Here is a 19,787-nt window from a genome sequence, read left to right as displayed (position 1 = left end):
GAACTATACTTTATGACTTGGCTTTAAAAATGGATGCCCCCGCTGTCTCCATCACCCGATAAAGTCCAAATGCCTCTCCTTGCCTTGTTTCTCTCTCTCCCTCTTGTTGCCTGGCGGTCGTCAACTCAGCCTCTCAGACCTCACAGTGAGATTCTGGAACTAACCCTCTCCATTAGAAACAAACAAAATAAATTGCTCCCATTCCCCCAAAGGAATGTGCTATAGCCTCTTTCCTCTGCAACATGGATGCAATTTAAGTTTGGCAAGGACTGCACACAATTTACTTCACTGGGAGGAGACAAATTGCTGAGAGACCTGCAGTAAGGACCAGGCATCCCTCTGCCCTCCCTGTGAACTTAAAATGACAGAAAGTCACCGGGTCATGCGTTCTGCATCCACGGTGTGTCTGCACAGCCCTCACCCATGCCCTCACGCCGCCAAAATGCATTAAGAAGCCACTTGTGTCTGATAATTCTGAGCTGATTTCTTCCTGTCTGTCCCTGAGAGGCCCTGAAGTTCAGCCTTAGAATGCATGTGTAATTTGCTTTCCTGAAGATTAGCTGTCACCAAGCCAGGGGCATCTAAGTGTCATTCAGTAACATTTATTTGCTTCACCCCGACTTAGAACCCTGCTTATCTGTGATACTCCCAAGGTGATGAGCTAAAAGGAAATAAAAATAGGAATATAGCCTAATCCCTCATGTTAAACACAAGGCCCCCAAGATGACCTTATATGTGGGCCTTGAGTATTCTACACACACACACACACACACACCCACACACACACACATGCAGTGATGAATATGTTAATTAGCTTGATTTGGACAATCATTTTACAGTATATACATTTATGGGCTTGGTCTTCAGTTGGTGGAACGGTTTTGGGAAGGATTGGCCTTGCTGGAGGAGGTGTGTCATTGGGGTGGGCTTTGAGGTTTCAAAAGCCCCTGCCAGGCCCAGTCTCCGTCTCGCTGCCTCCACCTTGCCAACAAGATAGAAGCTCTCAGCTACTGCTCTAGCACCAGGCCTGCCTGCCTGTTGTCCTGCTATGATGACCATGGACTCACCCTCTAAAACTATAAGCATGCTCCCAATTTAATACTTTCTAAATTTCCTTGGTCATGTTGTCTCTTCAGAGCAATAAAAGAGTAACTAAGACAGTGCCAATCACCTGTAATCCCAATACTTGGGAGGTATAGGCTGGAAGCAGGATCAGGTCTTCAAGAGCATCATAAGATAAATTGCAAGTATGAAACAACTCTAGAATACGTTATACTATCTCAACAAAGAAAGATAAAGAGAGAGACAGACAGAGAGAGAGAAAGAGATAGATGGAGGAAGGGAAGGAGGGAGGAAAGGAAGGAAGGAAGGAAGGAAGGAAGGAAGGAAGGAAGGAAGGAAGGCAGGCAGGCAAGCAGGCAGCTAATCTCTGAAGGCCAAATTTAAATTCCACATCTTCCAAAGAATTTGTCCAATTTTCCACCACCATTACCATAGCAATTTTTTTCTCACACACCACAATATATTTTCAGGATTTGTGCTTTTAGATTTCATCTCCCATCACACAAGAACTATTTAAAGATCGGTCAGTCCTGCATCTCGACACAGAATCTAAAGCCCAGCAAAGGGCACGATCCTCCATTGAGCATCTTGGTGCATCAGGACTAGAGAATTGTAGATTCACAGTGTGTGCCAGTGAACAGCGTCCAATGATGAACAAGAGAGACATACCCCCTGCCTTTGGGAAACTTGTCTTTTTATGGGTGCATAGGCAAGAAAATGGCCAGTAACAGAATGAGGTTAATGCTCCTACGGGAAAAGGATAAATAATGTAAGAGTATGCAGAGTAAATATTTGGGATGTGACTGATGGCTAGCCAGTGGAGAAAACTTCATATTAAATATAAATATCTTGAATAACAAATTTTAAAAAACAATATATACATCTATCAAAACATCAAGTTGTATTCAATTTTTCTTTGTCAGTTATATTTCAGTGAAGGTGGAAAAGCAATCATGGACTGATCAAGGACAATGCAATCAAGAACTAATTCAAGTGGAGCTCAAAGAACTAACCTTAAGCCATTCACATATGAGCCAGAAAACTATTACTCCTCCCAACTTTGTTCTTACCTCTTTCCTTCCTTCCCCTCTCTTCCCTTCTCCTCCCCTCCCTCTCTTCATTTTCCTTTCCCTTCCCTCCCACCATCTGTATGTGTAAGTATGCATGCATAGGGACCTGAAGGATTCCAGGATTCCGCCATCTTTGCACACATGCTGTAGCCAAGACAGAGGGTCAGATTTCCCATCCTGGTGAGTTAGGATGTAAAAGGGGTTCTCAAGGTCCATGTTCTTCATCCTGGTAGAATTAGGATGCAAAAGGGGTTCTTAGGGTCCACGTTCCCCATCCTGTTGAGTTAGGGTGTAAAAAGGGTTCTCAGGGTCCACATTTTCCATTTTGGCGAGTTAGGGTGTAAAAGAGGTTCTTAGGGTCCATATTCCCCATCCTGGTGAATTAGGGTGTAAAAGGGGTTCTTGGGGTCCACATTCCCCATCCTGGTGAGTTAGGGTATAAAAGGGGTTCTCAAGGTCCATGTCTTGTCAGAGTCCAGAGCCCTATCTTCTCTTGATATCAGGAATGTCTAATCACCCCTATCTCTCCTAGTCATTCTTTACTTTTGGTCATTTTCATGAATTCATCGCAACATCTCTTGAATCAACTACTGCAGGTGTCTTGGATCATGCTATGTGACTCAGCAACTCCGCATCCCAGTGTATGCTCCAGAAGATATGCAGACAAGTCCATTGTTACACTGTCTTTCCTAGGGAGACCTGAATAAACACTGGATAGCTCCAGAGAGGGCACCAACAACAGGAAAAAAAGAGAAAAAGACGCTGCTACCTCAGTCCACCTTGGGAAACCTTTGGATTTATTAGACTGACTTACAGAGCTTGGGCAAGGGTTACTTACAGATGGTTGGGTGACTCAGAAAGAGCCACATCGCTGGAAACTCCCCCCAGCATGAGTGATGACCTCATAAAAGTATCACTGCGGAAGTCCTGCCTCCTGTTCTCCTTCCACCTCCTGAATGCTTACTTTAGAACCCCCTAAGATGGAGGGGGGGGAGGAGGTGGCACATGAATGCTAGAATCTCGGGGCAGGCCCAGCGACACCCCAACTTCTTCTGTAAGCGTCAAAGCCCAGTTGCTGTTACTGTGACCCAGTTATCACTGTATTATCCTGATTATTTCATCCCCATAACTAAGGATCCCAGTATGGTGTAGGTCACTACTGTAACCTCTAGTCATGTAAGCCACAGAGGAAACGGCTTTACCCGAACTGTCCCCCAAAAGAAGAACGCCCAAAAGCAGATGCAGAAGCGTTTTTTTTTTTTTTTTTTTTTTTTTTTTTTTTTTTTTTTTTTTCTGAATGCACAGATCCAGAAAGAACACCAATGTCATTAAGGATAGAATTGTCTCGTAAATTACTCCGTAGTCACACAAAGGCAGGAGATTGTTGACAGAAAACACAGCTCTTCCCTCACAAGAATAAGAGACAGCACTTGTTCTTGAGCCAAGGATGAGTGACCAACCATGGCCCAGGAATGGCATTCCAATGTGGAAATGGTGTCACAATGCTTTTATAGTTACGGAACAAAAGGAAGTCATAAATCAAGGCACATTTCAAATGCAAGGTGGAGACCTTCACAAGGGTTAATTACAGTAAAGTGGGAAGTCTGCTGTGTGCTTGAGTTGCTACCTGAAAACATTCTTCCTGTTGGGTTGGGTTCTCAAGTTTGAGACATTATGATGAACAAAAGCAGGCTAGATGCCCTAGAGTAGCTCCATTCATAAAAATGCCGAGATCACACAAGAACGATTTGCCCTCCTTGAAGTCAGGATATTGGTTAGCTTTGGGGGATTAGCTGTGACATAATGGGGCCTGATGGTGATTGTCTAGGGGCTTTGGCTCTTTCTTGATCCACATTTTGATTATAGACTTAAGTTGACTTTGTGAACATTCAGTGGGTTTCTGGGTGCTTTCCTGTAGTCTGATTTTCTTTCTTTTTCTTTTTCTTTTTTGGTTGTTTTTGAGACTGGGTGATATAGAGCCTGTCCTGGAACTAGCTCTTGTAGACCAGGCTGGTCTCCAACTCACAGAGATCCGCCTGCCTCTGCCTCCCGAGTGCTGGGATTAAAGGCGTGCGCCACCACCGCCCGGCTGCATTGGTATGGATTTTAAGGTCAGTTTTGTTATATGTATTTCTGATATTGATTAAGGCGTTGTGATTGTGTAGTTCATTTAAAATGTAATGTATAATTAGGAAATATAGGTTGTTAATGGATAATCATCAATAATAGTCAAGCTTATAGACATGTTAGTTAGATTTTCTAGATATATAAAGATATATTTCAGTTAGATAGGCATTCTTCATATCTTTCAAAGACTGCAGAATATGGCATTTAATGTTTTAATAACTTAGGGTTTTTCATGACAATGAGACACGTCTGCTCCTGGCAGCATTAATCTACTTTGAGAGGAAGATGGGCATTGAAGAGGCTCCTTATGGATTTGGTTAGCTATTTGGGCAAGAAACTGCTCTTGCCTGGACTGTTGCATAAACTGGACACAAAAAACCCACAGAGAGAGGACTGCTGAACTTGCCTAAAGGTGAGATGGTCTTTCGGGGTTCCTGATTCAAGAAAGAGTCTGTGAGACATTCTGCAGGACACAGCAGAAAGTGATTAAACTGTCTTTGGAATTTCCTGCTTCATGGAAAAGTCTGCTGGACACTATGGGCCTGAAGGCTGAAGATGGATGCCCCAATGGTACAGAGGAACTTTGGGTGACTGTCCAGGCAGCAAGATGTCTCTGTCATTTCTAGAGTTTTGAAAGTTGCTTATTTCTTGTTTACTTAGGTAATATTATATCATTCTGGAGTCTTTGATGGAGTTGAAGAATGGATAGTTATAGTTTTCCTTAGTTATGATAAAAGATAAAATAGATATAAATATTGTAACTCTAATTCTTGCTGATAACTGTTTTGTTATATGTAATTTTACTATGTTAAAGTGAAAGCCTTTCTTTTTTGTTTAAACAGAAAAACGGGGAAATGATGGAGGAGGGTCATCTGTCTATGTGTTACTTTCATTGGTTAATTAATAAGAAACTGCTTGGCCTGATAGGTCAGAACATAGGTAGGTAGAGTAGACAGAACAGAATGCTGGGAGGAAGAAGGCAGTGAGGCAGTCGCCATGATTCTCCAACCTGAGACAGATGCAGGTTAAGATCTTTCCTGGTAAGCCACCACCTTGTGGTGCTACACAGATTACCAAATATGGGTTAAAGCAAGATGTGGGAATTAGCCAATAAGAGACTGAAACTAATGGGCCAGGCAGTGTTTAAAAGAATACAGTTTCCGTGTAATTATTTCGGGTAAAGCTAGCCAGGAGCCGGGACGCAGCCTGCCGTTCCTACTACAACTGGGTTTCTCTGTAGCTTTGGAGCCTATCCTGAAACTAGCTCTTGTAGACCAGGCTGACCTCAAACTCACAAAGATCTGCCTGCCTCTGCCTCCTGAGTGCTAGGATTAGAGGCATGCACCACCACCACCCAGCTTTTTCTTTGCGTGTGTTCTGCTCGAACTGAGAAAAGGCTGAAGCCTGGGTAGAGGCTCGAAAGGCAACCAAGTGCATCACCCAAGATATAGACACTAACTCCTGAGTCTTGAGCAGAGTCCTCCTGTGTACTGCTGCAGGGTCTTTACAGATGCCGAGTCAGGGATCCAGAGGCCCAAGCAGGATTATGAAGCTGTCCTAGATTTGAAGACTGCCAAGTGGCTTTTGGTTTTAAGCCTCTTCCCACCTCCACAGAAAGAACAAAGTCGGTTTGGTCTTTGAGCACCTATTCACCTGGGCTCAGTGTTGTCTGCAGAAGCATGAGGGTTGCCTAAGCAAAGCATGCAATGTGTAGGGGCAGAGATGAGCAAAAGACATCAGAGTTTGATATACCGTGTCCTGTGTAACAGAGGAAGCATCCATCCTGAGAGGTCTTTACCTGCCTATTGCCTACTATCTACTTGTAACCATTAACACGGCTTTATGTTGAAATCTGTCATCTCCTTGCAAAACCAAAGAGGAGAGAGAATTTTTTTTGAGCTGTGACCTAAATGTCTCTTTCCTCCTTGATTTTTCCCTGTCATCTTGGGAGGAACTTTACTGCTTTGTGCTTTAAGAAGCCCTTCTGAGAGCCTGATCAAATGCCACAGCACCGTTGTTGGAAAGAGCTAAGTTATAGTGGCTTTCCTTACTTAGAATAGTGCTTTCTCTAGGCCCTTTAATTTTGTCTAATAGGTGAGAGATGACCTTGAAGATTAAAACTGAAACCTTCTGCATTCCTTAAGTATTTAGCATGTATATGTGCATTTCTATGAGTACATGGGTATGTCATTTGCAAATATGCCTATGCACTTGTATGTATGTCTTTGAATATGTGAAGGTGTGCTTATACAAGTATGTGTGCAGTTGCATACATAGTTGTGTGCTTGTGTGCATATGAATGAGGGTAAGCTTAGTGAATATGCGTGCTTAGTTATGTATTTGCTACATGGGTATACGTGAGGTATATGTTATACTTGGGAGTATGTGTGCATGTGTGTTTGCAACTATTTCTGTAGATGTATGCATGGTTTACTTGCATGCTTTTACATGTATTCATAGATACATGGATGTGTACTTATATGTTTATGGGTAGTGCTTCCATATATGTGAATGAACATAAGTGTGTGTACAGTATTTTCACACCTTTGCATTGGTGTATGCTTATCTATGTGTATGTGTGTTTGTGTGTGTACATGAACATTTTCTGAATATGATGCCATTTGCGAGTGCATATTACTCTCTCAAGACTCATGGCTCTCTGCTTTCAATTATACTCAGAATAGTCCAAAACCCTTCTGAACTAATCCTAATCAACTTGGAAGCCACCACACTTGGGCATGAGGCTGTCAAGTGTGAGTGTTTGCAGATGTCAGCACGAGGAAGGCAGGAGTCCAGGAGGACAGATCAAGGCTTAGCGACAGGAAGATGCATGCCAGTGCAGCCTAGCTCCAGAGCGCCAGCACAGCCACGAGAAAAACTCATCGTGACAGCAAATCAATAATCTCTTGGAGACGATCTGTGTTTGAAATATCCTTGATTAATTATGCCAGGGCATGCTTGGCAACAGTCCTTTGCTCCAGATTAACCTAATGCTTTTTGCATGAAGCAGAATTATAACTGGTTCTCATAAGTTGGATTTGACATTTGAAATCAGGCTTTAAAGGTTTGGGCTATAGATTTTCTGATGTCTCCATGTCAAACATAGTTGTTCTTATTGCTGATCGTAGATGTTTGTCAATCAATCAAAATAACGTTTATTTGATCATAAGCAAGGCTAAATTAAAACCATTTGAAATCATTGTATTTGAGGACTTGGTGAAGAGGCACCTTTAGATTCTCTGAAATCTCGCTTCAGTGCTGTGACAGAGAGCTGCAATGACATTTTTTAAATAGCGATGGAAGGATGTTACTATTAACTCAAACTTAATGCGTCTCTGTATTTTGTGCATATGTAGCTTTTACTTGGTGACTTAGTCCCATCTGACTATGATTTGGAGTAAAATATTTGCCCCCTTTCCTATAATATGCAATTATAAATTTTATCCTTTAAAACTGAATATATTTTTAAAATCACTTATTATATATTGCACTCAGGAACTTTTTTTTTCTCATGAATTGCAGGTGGGATTCTAATAAAAACTAATGAAAAATAAGACTTGCTTCAGGGTATGAAACTTAGAAATTCCTACAACAAAAGTTGAGTTTACTGTAGTTTCTTAGGTTTGATTTTTTTTCTAAAGTACCCCAGTGCCCAGTGTATCAAGACCACCTTCCCGCAGGCTGATTATAGCACTATGTACTACATTACTGATCCATTTATATAGTCGCAGTTATGAGCTGATATAAAGTGAACCCGTTTCCTCATGGTAGACAATAGCAGTGCAAATCAAAACAGGACCTAATATTTCTAAGGCAAGTTTGGCAATATGGACTTTCGTTAGTTAGGATAGAGCAGTTTATCCTAAGATACAGTAGCCTAACTCTGAACTCTCTGTACATCAGCTGTACAGAATTTATTCCTCACTCACACAAAGTCTTCAGTGGACTACTTGACTCTCAGGGCAGTTCCCTTCCAAGTTATAATTCAGAGATTCGGATGGAATCTATCTTGAGGTCCCCTCATCTAAAGTCTCAGAACAGTATGGCAGAGAAAAGAGAAAAAAAATCACAGCAGCTTGAAACATACCAATCTGGAAATGTCCACATAACCTCCATTAATTTAAAATCCAGGATTTAACGTATGTTATCATGAGAAATGAGAAGATCATTGCTTGTAGTACACATGGCAAAGAAAAGTTCATCAACCTTATAACATGAATGGGGCCTGCTTGTTGGGGTTTCTGTCCCACCCAGTTCCCCATAGCTGTTTAGCCCCAAAGAAAATCACAGAGATCTCTATAAGTTATAAAGCCATTAGCTCAGGATACTTATTAGCTCTTATAGCTTATATTAACCTATTATTCTGATCTAATTTTTGCCATATGGCTTGGTATCTTTTTCAGCTGGCAGGTCACATCATGCTTCCTCAGTGATCTGTGCAGGACTGGGCAGAATCAACTTCCCCCTTCCCAGAATTCTTCTGTTCTCATTGCATCATTTCTACTTCCTGTCTGGTTTTTCCGCCAATACTTCCTGCCTGGCCAATCAACATTTATTTAAAACATGATTGACAGAATACAGACAATTCTCCTGCACCAGAACCTAAACAAACACATGAAAACCTAAGGTCTTTTAGCGACAGCGCTGTTAGTACAGAATGATAAGAAACTGATCTGCAAAGTAGGTTGTATCCCCACTTTGAGGACCTTTGAAGACCATGCTAAGAATCAGCCCATTTGAAAGTAGCAGATGGATGTTCGAGAATGGAGTCAGGTGATCAAAATCATATTCTTAGAGTCAAACCCTGGCGTGGGCGGATGCTAATACATCCGGATGGGTGGATTCTGCTGAGAAAGTAATTTCCGAGAAAACACAAATGTGTGCTGTTCTGTGTTACGTATGTTGTTAAATGTGTTAGCTCTTCTCTCTCAACAATGCACTTCAGTTTTCGTAGTCCCTCCTAAACCTGTCTCCTCAGGATCCTGAAGGAAGTAGTGTGGTGCTCTTACCACTCAAGCAGTGCTGTTTCTCCGACCTTCCACCTGTACTGTGCCTTGTCGCCATTACTTACCTGTGTTCTCCTTGCCATTCACAAAAAAAAAAAAAAAAAAAAACCTTTTAGAAGAACAGAACTTTGAAGAGACAAGAAAGGCTTACCTGTGGCTGAGTGTGCCTCCATGATGCTGCCCTGAGGTTACTCTCATTCTTCCTCTTGACTTAATGGAAGACTCTATACACATGAGCTTTGCTTCCCTGTAGGAGCATCAAGAAGGTTCTGGTGTCCAGGCAGTCCTGAGCCCCTGGAATCTTGCCAACCTGACAAAATAAGGCAATGGTACATGGTCCTTCTCTCTGACACTTCATGACAGTGACAGTTACCCTTCTGTAGTAATACATTATCTCCCATTGGCTGTCACCCCACCATATTTCCTGGTATCCCACAGATAACATAGAGCATAAAGATTCACAATAGGACCACCTGAATCTGAGTTCAAATCCAGCATCTTTTATTTGGGTAAATCTGAGAAAGTTTCCTAACTTTCCAGTGCTCTATCTTATATGAAATGGAGTTGATTATGATGATAATAATGAATATTGCTTAGAGGGTTATTGTGAGATATGACTGGGTTTTAGTCTATGTAAACAGCCCCGGCATGCAGGAAAGGAATTCATGAAACCAATCACTATTTGCTGGCATTGCATGAGCCAGTTTTATCATAGACTCTCATGCTAGCAACCCTAATGAATTATATTTTTCTCCAAGGTGAGAGACTTCATGTTTGTATTTGGCTAATTAAAAGACATTCCCAGTGACAGCTGACCTGTAAGAATCTCTACCTACTGTATTCTGAGTTTCCATTTTAGGTACTGATGGGGCACCATCAGGATGATATTTACTAAGTGAACCGATGAACGGATGAGTGAACCAAGGAGCGGGTGGAACATGTGTCTCTGTTGAAAACCTGGGTGGGCTTAGGGGTTCGGGAGCTCTGGTTAAACTCTAGCTACACAGTGTGTGAATTCCGCCCTATCTTTGACAAGTCAATCCCCTGATCCTCTCTTCCACACATAGAGATGAATGTGACGATAACCACTGTACAAGAATTTTTCCTGCGAATTAAATAAGAATGAAGTGGAAATTATCCACTCTAAACTCAGCATACATTAGCTCAGTAGATGGAAGCTATCCTTATTTTTATAGATACCATATTCATGTACGTCAATTAAAAGTGAGGGAAGTATTATAGACACAAAGGGATGGAAAAAGTCTCATTTCCATGTGTTCAAATAGATATTAGCCAAGTCATAGACCAGCAGGTATTTTTTATCTTTTCCTCATCTGTTTGTTTTGTATATCGCATTTATGATTAAGGTTAAGGAAAGCAGAAAGCAGAAAACAGATTCGGAGGTGAGACGGAGAGGTAGGAAAGGTGAGAAACTTAGAAGGAGACCAAGAAAGAGGCAAAGCCCTAAGGAGCATTGAGTTCCTTCTTCTTTGGAAAAAAAAAAAAGGACAGAAGGAAACCGGAGAGGGGCCACCATGGCAAGTAAGTCCCTCCTTGTCCCATCTTCCACTCTGCCTCAAGCTTGGCCTTTCTATTATTGATATCTAATTGGCTTCCCTTATCTTCATATGCTTTAAATCCACAGCAGAAATTTGGGCTTATGGTGGAAGGAGAATTTGGCACAATGCATTAAAAAGAAAGCCCCCATAATTCAGCTTAGAGGCGCCTTCATCGTTCATCTCGCTGGTGTGTTCTGAGGTGATACAGTGGTAACATCCCCTTGGTGCACTGTGCCGTGCCTTCACATGACTCATTCTTACTCTTGTCAGCCAGCTCCTTCCCTTCCCGTTTTTCTGCATGTCACCCCTAGACCCTTGTAGAAACCCAGCTCAGAGGTGTGCTGCTCTGTGACATGAGCCACCAAATCGGATCAGAGGTTTGGGGACCTTGCACCATGTCTCCCTTGCCTGAGCTCACCACACTCCTCACTGTCTGACTAAGGGTAGCCAGCAGAGGTGCCAGGCTGTGAGAACTGCACTGCTAACTGTGGGGTGTTCCCAGAAGCCGTAAAAGCCAGGCCACTGAACACTCCACTGCAACACTTTCTAGTATGGTATGCACCATCGCTGGCATCCATTAAGGAAAAAGTAAATGTTGGTCCATAAGATACTGGGCTGCAAATAAGGAGAAAATGTTTAACACAGGGGTACCTCCCAATATAGTGCCATAGACCCTCAGCGCCTCATAAATGCAATCATTAGGAAGATTCAGCAAAGGAATTTACTACCCTTAAGTCGCTTTAAAAATTACATGTAAACGTATCTTTTATAACAGCCCCTCTAGTTTGTTACTGTCCCAGTGTAATTGTTTCCATGATGTAAAAAATATGCATGTCTGGGTTTAATGTGTGACACTATTTAGTTGATTTGTTCTAGTGATTAAAACCATATTCTAGGAGTTGTTGGGACTGGTGTCAGAGCTGAATGCATCCAAAACTGAGTACTTGGGCTATAAAGGAGTTGGCAAGGGCCTGGAACATTCTGGTGCTAGCGTTAATTCAACCTAAACCCAGTTTTTGACCCTGGGTCATGATTTCTAACCTCGTTTCAAACAGGAGGTTGCTCCTGGGTAAAAAGTCCCTTAACGACGTCACAGCAGGCAGAAACAGATGTCAACATCATGCCACAAAGACACCATCAAAATAGAGTCTATGTCATGTTTACAGGCACTACCAACTAAGACCAGTACCTTCGCACCTAGGAAAGCAAAGTCCAGGACCAGAGGAAGCATCTGCAAAAAGAAAGACCACAGTAGCTGAAACTGACAGTTCCTTCCATTGTGGACTTTATAAAGTGTGTCTGTTTGGCGGTGGCACACCTTGACCTGACCATTTAATAGAATTAATAACAACAATTTCAGAATAAAACATTTAGTCAGATTTAGAAGTAAGATTTCAGGTTTGCTACTTCCCATGGGCACACACAGCTCTTTCCTCAAGGAGAATAAGGAAAACCCTATGTGGAGTCAAATAAGAGACAAAAACATCATTTCAGGTTACCCCATGTCATTTGTCCAACATGGTGACATTTTATGATGTTTTTATAGTAACAGAGCCACAAAGTCATAAATCAAGGTATTTTTTGGTAACATATTTTAGCCTTTGGATTGGTGGACACTAGCCCTTTATTTCTGGTTCCCAAAAAAAAGAATGCATTTGATAGTCTTAAAGATGCTAGGGCCGATGCAGAGGTGGGTTATGAAGAGAGCCCAAGATCACTAGACTTTAGACTGGCAACATTTCAGCTCTCCATCATCACAACGTTCTTATAAGTTAGTCTTGTAGAGTCTTTAACACGGGTGTGTCTCCCCACCCTATTCCTGCTCCCATCCGCCACCCCTGCCACACAACCACACCCTGAGAACTTCTGTTCGCACAAAGGAACCTGCATCAGTTTGTTTCCGAGCTGCCTGGGGTCTTGATTTCATCTCCCCAAAAGAGGAGACATGCCTCACTGATTCTTGAATTCACAGTGACCCCAAGAGTTTTTCCTGTGCCCGTCCAGCACTGGGCTTGCATTCAGATTGCAGAAGTCAGTGGGACAGTAAATCAGCCAGTATCTTGTGGTTTTCTCACTTTTATGATGTTACCCTTTCTATCACTTCAAATTATGTGACTTCATTTCTTAAACCTGGAAGTTCCTTCTTGTTTTATTACCAAATAAAGATTTCTTAATTTAATCCCCTTTTATCATGTCAGTGACCAAGGTGATTAAAAAAAAGTCAAGTTGAATTGTGTGTGCATTTTTTTATGCACTAGGGCAGGGTTTATTTCTGCTGGACCTGTAACCCTGATGGACCTCGTTATGGACTCCTTCACCCTGTTCTCTCAGGCAGGGTCAGTCACACAACTGCTCATGCCTCGGTCTGCACCAAGGCACCCAGGTGCACGCTGCCATATGCACTCACACAGGGATGTTCCCAAACTTGTGTGCAGGAACTTCTTTCTATTTGTGATCGTCTGTTGTCATAGGGATAAAAGAAACCTAGATGCCCAAATGTGAAAGATGATCATCCTTCCCTGGTAAGTGACAGGCCTGTAGCTGTGAGAAATGCACAGAGCCTGCCCATGCACTCCAGATGTACGTTTTCTCTATTACTGACCAGAGCTTCTTATGCCCCACGTTCCAAAGCCGGCCTTTCTTCTAATGAAGAAATAACTTGTCTAACATCTACGTGGCAAGAGAGAAGTGCTCCCCAATGGGGGTGGGTGGTTTTGTAGAAGAGAATGAGCAGAGAGAGGTGGTGAACAGTCTCCGAATCTTATCTGCTATCTCTGGCTTTGATTGCTTGGATTGCTGCTGTCTCTTCTAGGTACCTAAAGTGATCTTGGGATGTCCTCACGTCCACCCATCTCTCTTCCCCAGATTTTTGTGCCACCACATGTAGTTTTATCCTTCTCTGAGTCAATAATAATATTTTTTTAAAACTTCCCTTTGTGTATAGGTTGTTGGTTGCCCTCACAAATAGTCATAAAGGTCTGAGAGTCCGGATCCATGAGCAGCATAAACCTGTTTCCTTAACACTGTTAAATAACGGTACCTTCTTCTGACATAAGTACCTGGATTTGCTGCTTGCATACCTCTCCTTATTTTTGGCAAAAAAAAAAAAAAAACATCCATTCACAAATAGTCTGGTAGTTCTAGAACTTACCAACAACCTCCTCTTAGGTATCCCAGTGTGCAGACTGTATTTGCATTAACCATCGCATGGTTAGTCTAACAAACTTCTGAGATAATCAACTGAGAGGAGTGAAGGTTTGTTTTGGCTTTGAGTTTTGGAGTTTCAGTCCATAATTAACTGGCCCTGCTGCTCTTGGCAGGGATGTGAGGCAGCGCAAAGCCACTAACTACCTCATGGCCAAGAAGTGACGCACAGAAAGAAAAGGGACCAGGTTCCCGCAGTGTCTTTCTCGTGCACATTCCCTGTGACCTGGATGCCTCCCGCCAGATCCCACCTCTTCATGTTTCTGTTGTATCCCAACAGCCTCAAGCAGGGGATCAAGCCTATAACACATGGCCTTTGGGGGGAGGGGCTTTAAGCTCCTACTTATAGGCATAGCCCTAGGAGTGTGCGATATGGCACAGAGCCCTGGCATTAACTGTAACTAAGTCACATAGTGAGAGATAGTTCCCATTGTCCTTCTGATCCCATCGGGATAGTCTATTTTGTGTTCATATGTTTTTAATGCCCCTCTCATACTTGTTAACATCCCCATCACATGCAAGGCCTCATAATCAAGGTGTCCTATATGCCAGGCTTTTTAATGAGTGCTACAGATATCCCAGCAAGCAAACTGCAAGCTCTCCATTCCCCTTCAGCCATGGTCCTAGCTGAAAATACATCCTGATGCTCAAGTCCTTGAGATAGACGGCTACCTGGGAGTAAATAGGTACCTGGAGGGGGAGTCTAATACATATAGATCTAAAGTAAGCATCCTTCCGCTGCTCCAGATTTGACCTTCCAGCTCAGTTACTGCTGGAGCACACATAATTTAGCAACTGTTTTCATTCATAAAACTTTAATTATCGATAAGGCAACACTTCTATTTGGGATAAATACTTGACACTATATTTGTTTTATTGATATATACTATTTATAAATAAGAATAATTTTCACCAAAAACGTTTGGATGAGGCACTCTATATTCTTTTGTGAGTGAAAATTATGAGTGATGAAATGTTAGCTTGCTAAAAAAAAATTCCTTTGGAGTTTGCCACCGACCACACCTTCACATATGCAGCGAGCCACCTGAAGGCCTCTTGTCAGTGGTCGTGTCCCTGATGGGACGCATTGCCCCCTTTCTATACATCAGATGCCAGGGAGGCCGTGGGCTATCAGATCTTCCTTTCCTCAAACCATTTCCTGTAAGGCATCGGCAAAGCACGCCGTTGACTTGCCAAGTACAACACCTGGTCATCATCAGGTGTGCGAGGTCCAAGAAAGGAACTAGGCAACTGAGCGTATTTGGGTAGGTTGTTTGCACTACCTCCATAGAAAAGTGGCTTGTTTCTACGCACTGTGGATCAATGAATGAAGTAGAGTTTAGGAGTTTCTTCATGAATAACCAGCCCAAACCATAATGCCGTTACCTATAACCCACCCAAGCCTTCAGGGTTAACCTTGTTCTCAGAGTAAAAGTACAGTTTGCAGATCTCTTTCTGGGTAACATTTGATGAGACATGTATTTTGTTTTTTATTCTGTAATATTAAGACTGATATCTGAAGCTGTTGGTGAAATTCCCAGTCAATGTCATCTGAAGTAACTAGATTAAAAGGGAAAAAAAAACAGTAAAATACATTTCTAAAATACATTCTATCTCTGCATTAGCACACAGCACCTCTTGTATAGCTCACTACAGAGCAGAATGTACTGTTTCAAAATAACAACAGTAATAGGGAAGATAAACGACAAAATATAAAGCTAGCCGTCTGTGAAGTCACACACCCTACACCCATGGGATGTCCCACTCTTACTAATTGATACTCAGAGATAGATGGTCTGCGGAAGAGAATGCTGAGGCCGAGAATGTCTGGCACTTTAATACTTATTACAAAACCACGTCTTTCTATTTTCCTTACAAAAAATAGCCAGAAACTTTTCCAAAAATACTTATCTTGTTATCCCCAATGTGTCGTTCACCTGCCAACACTTACCTGCCACCTGATCCCCTTATGCTAAATGCTAGAGCTTGAAAATCATGACATCTTATTTCCTGCCTTTTCCTTGAATATGCAAACAATATAGTAAGATCAGTACAGTACAAACAATATAGTAAGGTCAGGATGCAAACAATATAGTAAGATCAGGACGCAAACAAGATAGTAAGATCAGGACACAAACAAGATAGTAAGATCAGGACACAAACAAGATAGTAAGATCAGCACACAAACAATATAGTAAGATCAGGACACAAACAAGATAGTAAGATCAGCACACAAACAAGATAGTAAGATCAGAACACAAACAATATAGTAAGATCAGCACACAAACAATATAGTAAGATCAGGACACAAACAATATAGTAAGATCAGCACACAAACAATATAGTAAGATCATATTAAAAATTCTCGAATGTCTTCCTGGTTTCTCGCTTCAAAGATTTAAGGTTTTCACTGAGAGGTCTTTCCCTGCCATTGTTAGGCTGTTATGCATGGTCCTGTTTGCATGACCTCTTTCTCACCTTGCTCGTCATCAGTAAATAGAAAGCTTGCTGGGTTTTGTAAGTTTGGTTTGTATCTGGCCACTGTGATGGAAGTTATAGTTACTTTGAGAAGCTCTCTCATAGAACTTTAGACATTGTCCCCTGCAGAGATTATTTGACTTCTTCTCCTATTTGTACCCCTTTGCCTTCCTCCTCCTACCTGGCTGCTCTAGCTGGGATATCAAGCAGTACGTTAAAAGGGACCAAGGACAGTAACCAGCCCCATCGAGTTTCTGATTTTAATGAGATTGCTTCAAGTTTTTCTCCATTTCGGATGATGTGGAATGCTTGTCATACATAGCCTTTATGTTGAAATACGTTCTCTCCATGCCTGCTCTACCTAGGACTTTTATCATGAAGCACAGTGAATTTCTTAAATGATTAGAAAATATCTTTAAAAGTCTTTAACAGCCTTAGAAATCAAGAAAAGCAAATCAAAACTACTTTGGAATTTGATCCGACCCCAGTCAGAATGGCTAAGATAAAGAAAACAACTGTCTAGATATGCTGGCGAGGATGTGGGGAAGACTAACCTTCATTCACTGTTGGTGGGAATGCAAGCTGGTGCAGCCACTGTGAAAAGCTGTATGGAGAATTCTCAAAAACCTAAAAACAGATCTATCATATGCCCAAATTATACCTTGCCTTGGCATGTATCTGAAGAACTCAGCATCCTACTACAGAGATCCATTTGACCATGTTCATTGCTGCTCTGTTCACAATATGCAGGAAATAGAAGCTGACTAAATTTCTGGCAACTGGTGGATGCATAATGAAAATTGGGTACAAATGCACAATAGAATTCTTTTCAGATGTGCAGAAAAATATAATCATCAAGTTTGCTGGTAAATGGATAAAACTGGGAAGTACTATACTGAATGAGGTAACCCGGAGCCAGAAATGCAAACTGTACATTCTCTTATTTGTAGATATATAATCTGGAACAACCATGGAAGCTGGAAATGTAGAAAATGGCAGTGGGGAAAAGGGGGTTGGAGAAAGAGCTCTAGGAGGGAGTAATAATAAATCATAAGTGTTTTGAAGTAATCAGTGAAAAAATCCATCTTCAGTAAAAGGGAAAAATGCAATATTTATACACACATATATATGTATACATGCACACACACAGAGGCATATAGAACTTCAGCTTTAAACTATTCTTAAACCACAACACAGTAGTAGGTATTTGCGTGTACAGATGGGAGGTATTTAGATTATGCTGTTTGGTGTGAGGAGACCCATCTCAATTGTGAGCAGGCAGAGGATCCTGAACTGTATAAAATGGAGAGTGAGCTAAGCATGAAGGTCTTTAACTGTCTGTCTCTTGGTCTCTCTCTCTCTCTCTCTCTCTCTCTCTCTCGTCCCCCTTTTGTTTTTTTGTATGTCTTTTTATCTTATAAAAATTTCCCATTGTGAATATCAGATAAAATAAAGCTTGAAAATTTTAGGTACAGACACAAAAGTACTAATGGAGCAGTTGCTGCAGTACATGTTTTTATCTCCATTCTCTCATGGGGGAGCTCTGCACGGATGGCTGCTGTGGGTCTTTCCAGGGAATTTACACCATTCGCTCTGTGGAGAGACATTACCGTAAAGAGGCAATGACAAGGACTAGTCTTCCCTGTTCTTTTCCAGCACACGACGGTGTTACCCTTTATATTAATCGAGATGAGGACATCGCACCATCAGTATCCCAGCAGGAGCAGTGGACTCGCCGCCATATGCACCTTCTCCGTGAGCTATATATTATGGTAAGGAGCATGCCTGCTGGGTGTTCGTACTGTATTAGATTCTACACTGCTAAATGTGGGCACATGTTGCATTATGGGTATAATCACTAACAGGCTCACACTGCGTGTCTCATTTGGTCCAAGACCTGGGCTTTGTCTTGTTTCCCCAGATGCTTATATTTTTAGAAATATATGCCAAACCTCACACGGCAGGAATTTGTTGAACAATCCCATGTAAGCAGTGCGCTTTCCAAGCCTACGTTTTTCAACTTGTTTTCAAACTAAATGTTTTTCTTGGAGACTAGTTTTATAGCTTAAGGGCTTTTTTCTTCTGCTGGGGATTTTGTTTTTGTTGTTGCTTTTGTTGGGGGAGTGGAGATTGCAGCAAACACAAGTGAAAGCAAACGAACCAGCCTCTGTAAGTGAAAATGTACACTTTTATGGACCTACTTAAAACCTACTCAAAAATGATGTTATAAGTAGAATGCATTTAACTTACTTGGTTTTGAATATCGGGGTAAATAAACCACAAGAGATCACCATGTGATCTGTTGGACACACCGAAGTCCCAAGCTCGTGGTGCCAAATTTGCCCAATAAGAATTTTTGCCTCATGTTAACTTCTGATTTTATCATGTTTCAACACTTTGATAACTCATTTATCTAACGATAGAGAATTTTTAAATTTCTCTTTATAATTCCAAGTCCTCTGTGATATGTTAACACAGAAAAGAGGGGATTGCTCCTCGAAGCATCTCTACCTCTTGGGACTCTCTTGTCCTGGGTTCTAGGGTCACCATCCCCTTGTTTAGGCCTGGAGCTCTGGACAACATTCTTACAAATACTTCTCGAGGGTTTAGAATCCTGCTCAAATCCTACACTCTTCTGGAGGCACGGTCTCCATAGAGCAATTTGCTCCAGCCAGCGTAGAGATCGCAAAGAGAGTAGTCAGTATAAGACTTTACACGTTTCATATAAACTATGTCATAATATCCCAGACCTGAGAAGAAAGAACATTAACCACCAGGAATAGATAATATGTGCTGGATATAAGTAATATTCAGAGTACAGACCTCAGAATAAGCAGGCAGTAGAGTTCACCCCTTCTCGCTTCAGCCAGACCACCAACTAGCGAAAGGCTATTCATGAAGACTTGAGAAGTTTATTTTTCTAATCACCTACTTTATACATGGGTTTTTGTTTGTTTGTTTGTTTTCTTTAAGTTTCCTATCCAGAATCTTAAGTATTGACTTTCTCTTATAGAAAAAGCCCAAGAGATTTGTCTCACTGGTGACGTGTAAACAAATGATGTATCTTAGAAGTGAACGTATGTGCTTTGTAAATATGAACTTGGCATTCAAAGATTGTTAGCTTTCCAAAGAATCAAATATGGAAGATGCACAGTCATTCTGGGGTGCTGTCTGGAACCGCCTTGGCCTTAAAAGTCAGCTCTCTTCCCCAACACTCTTCCACAAGCTCATCGCTGCGGTGCATGGGCTCATGTGAGGGACAAGGAAGCTCTCTCTGGGAG

General features: G+C 41.7%; 1 protein-coding gene across 4 annotated transcripts in view; it reads left to right on the top strand.

The window, feature by feature from the left end:
* Aig1 (androgen induced 1) overlaps positions 1 to 19,787 on the top strand; it is a 226,001-nt gene that overhangs the window by 165,395 nt on the left and 40,819 nt on the right. For 2 of the 4 annotated variants that reach the window (XM_038338971.2, XM_038338972.2), the window contains exon 4: positions 18,163 to 18,278. The exons of the other annotated variants lie outside the window; for them this stretch is intronic. In XM_038338971.2, coding sequence (XP_038194899.1) covers positions 18,163 to 18,278 — 116 coding nt within the window. The remainder of the gene's footprint in view (positions 1 to 18,162; positions 18,279 to 19,787) is intronic. 4 annotated transcript variants of the gene reach the window in all.

This window comes from Arvicola amphibius, chromosome 8 (assembly GCF_903992535.2).
Source record: "Arvicola amphibius chromosome 8, mArvAmp1.2, whole genome shotgun sequence".
In the NCBI taxonomy this organism is placed as follows: Eukaryota; Metazoa; Chordata; class Mammalia; order Rodentia; family Cricetidae; genus Arvicola; species Arvicola amphibius.
The sequence above is the reverse complement of the archived record's forward strand: the minus strand, read 5'-3'. Positions and strand labels throughout refer to the sequence as shown.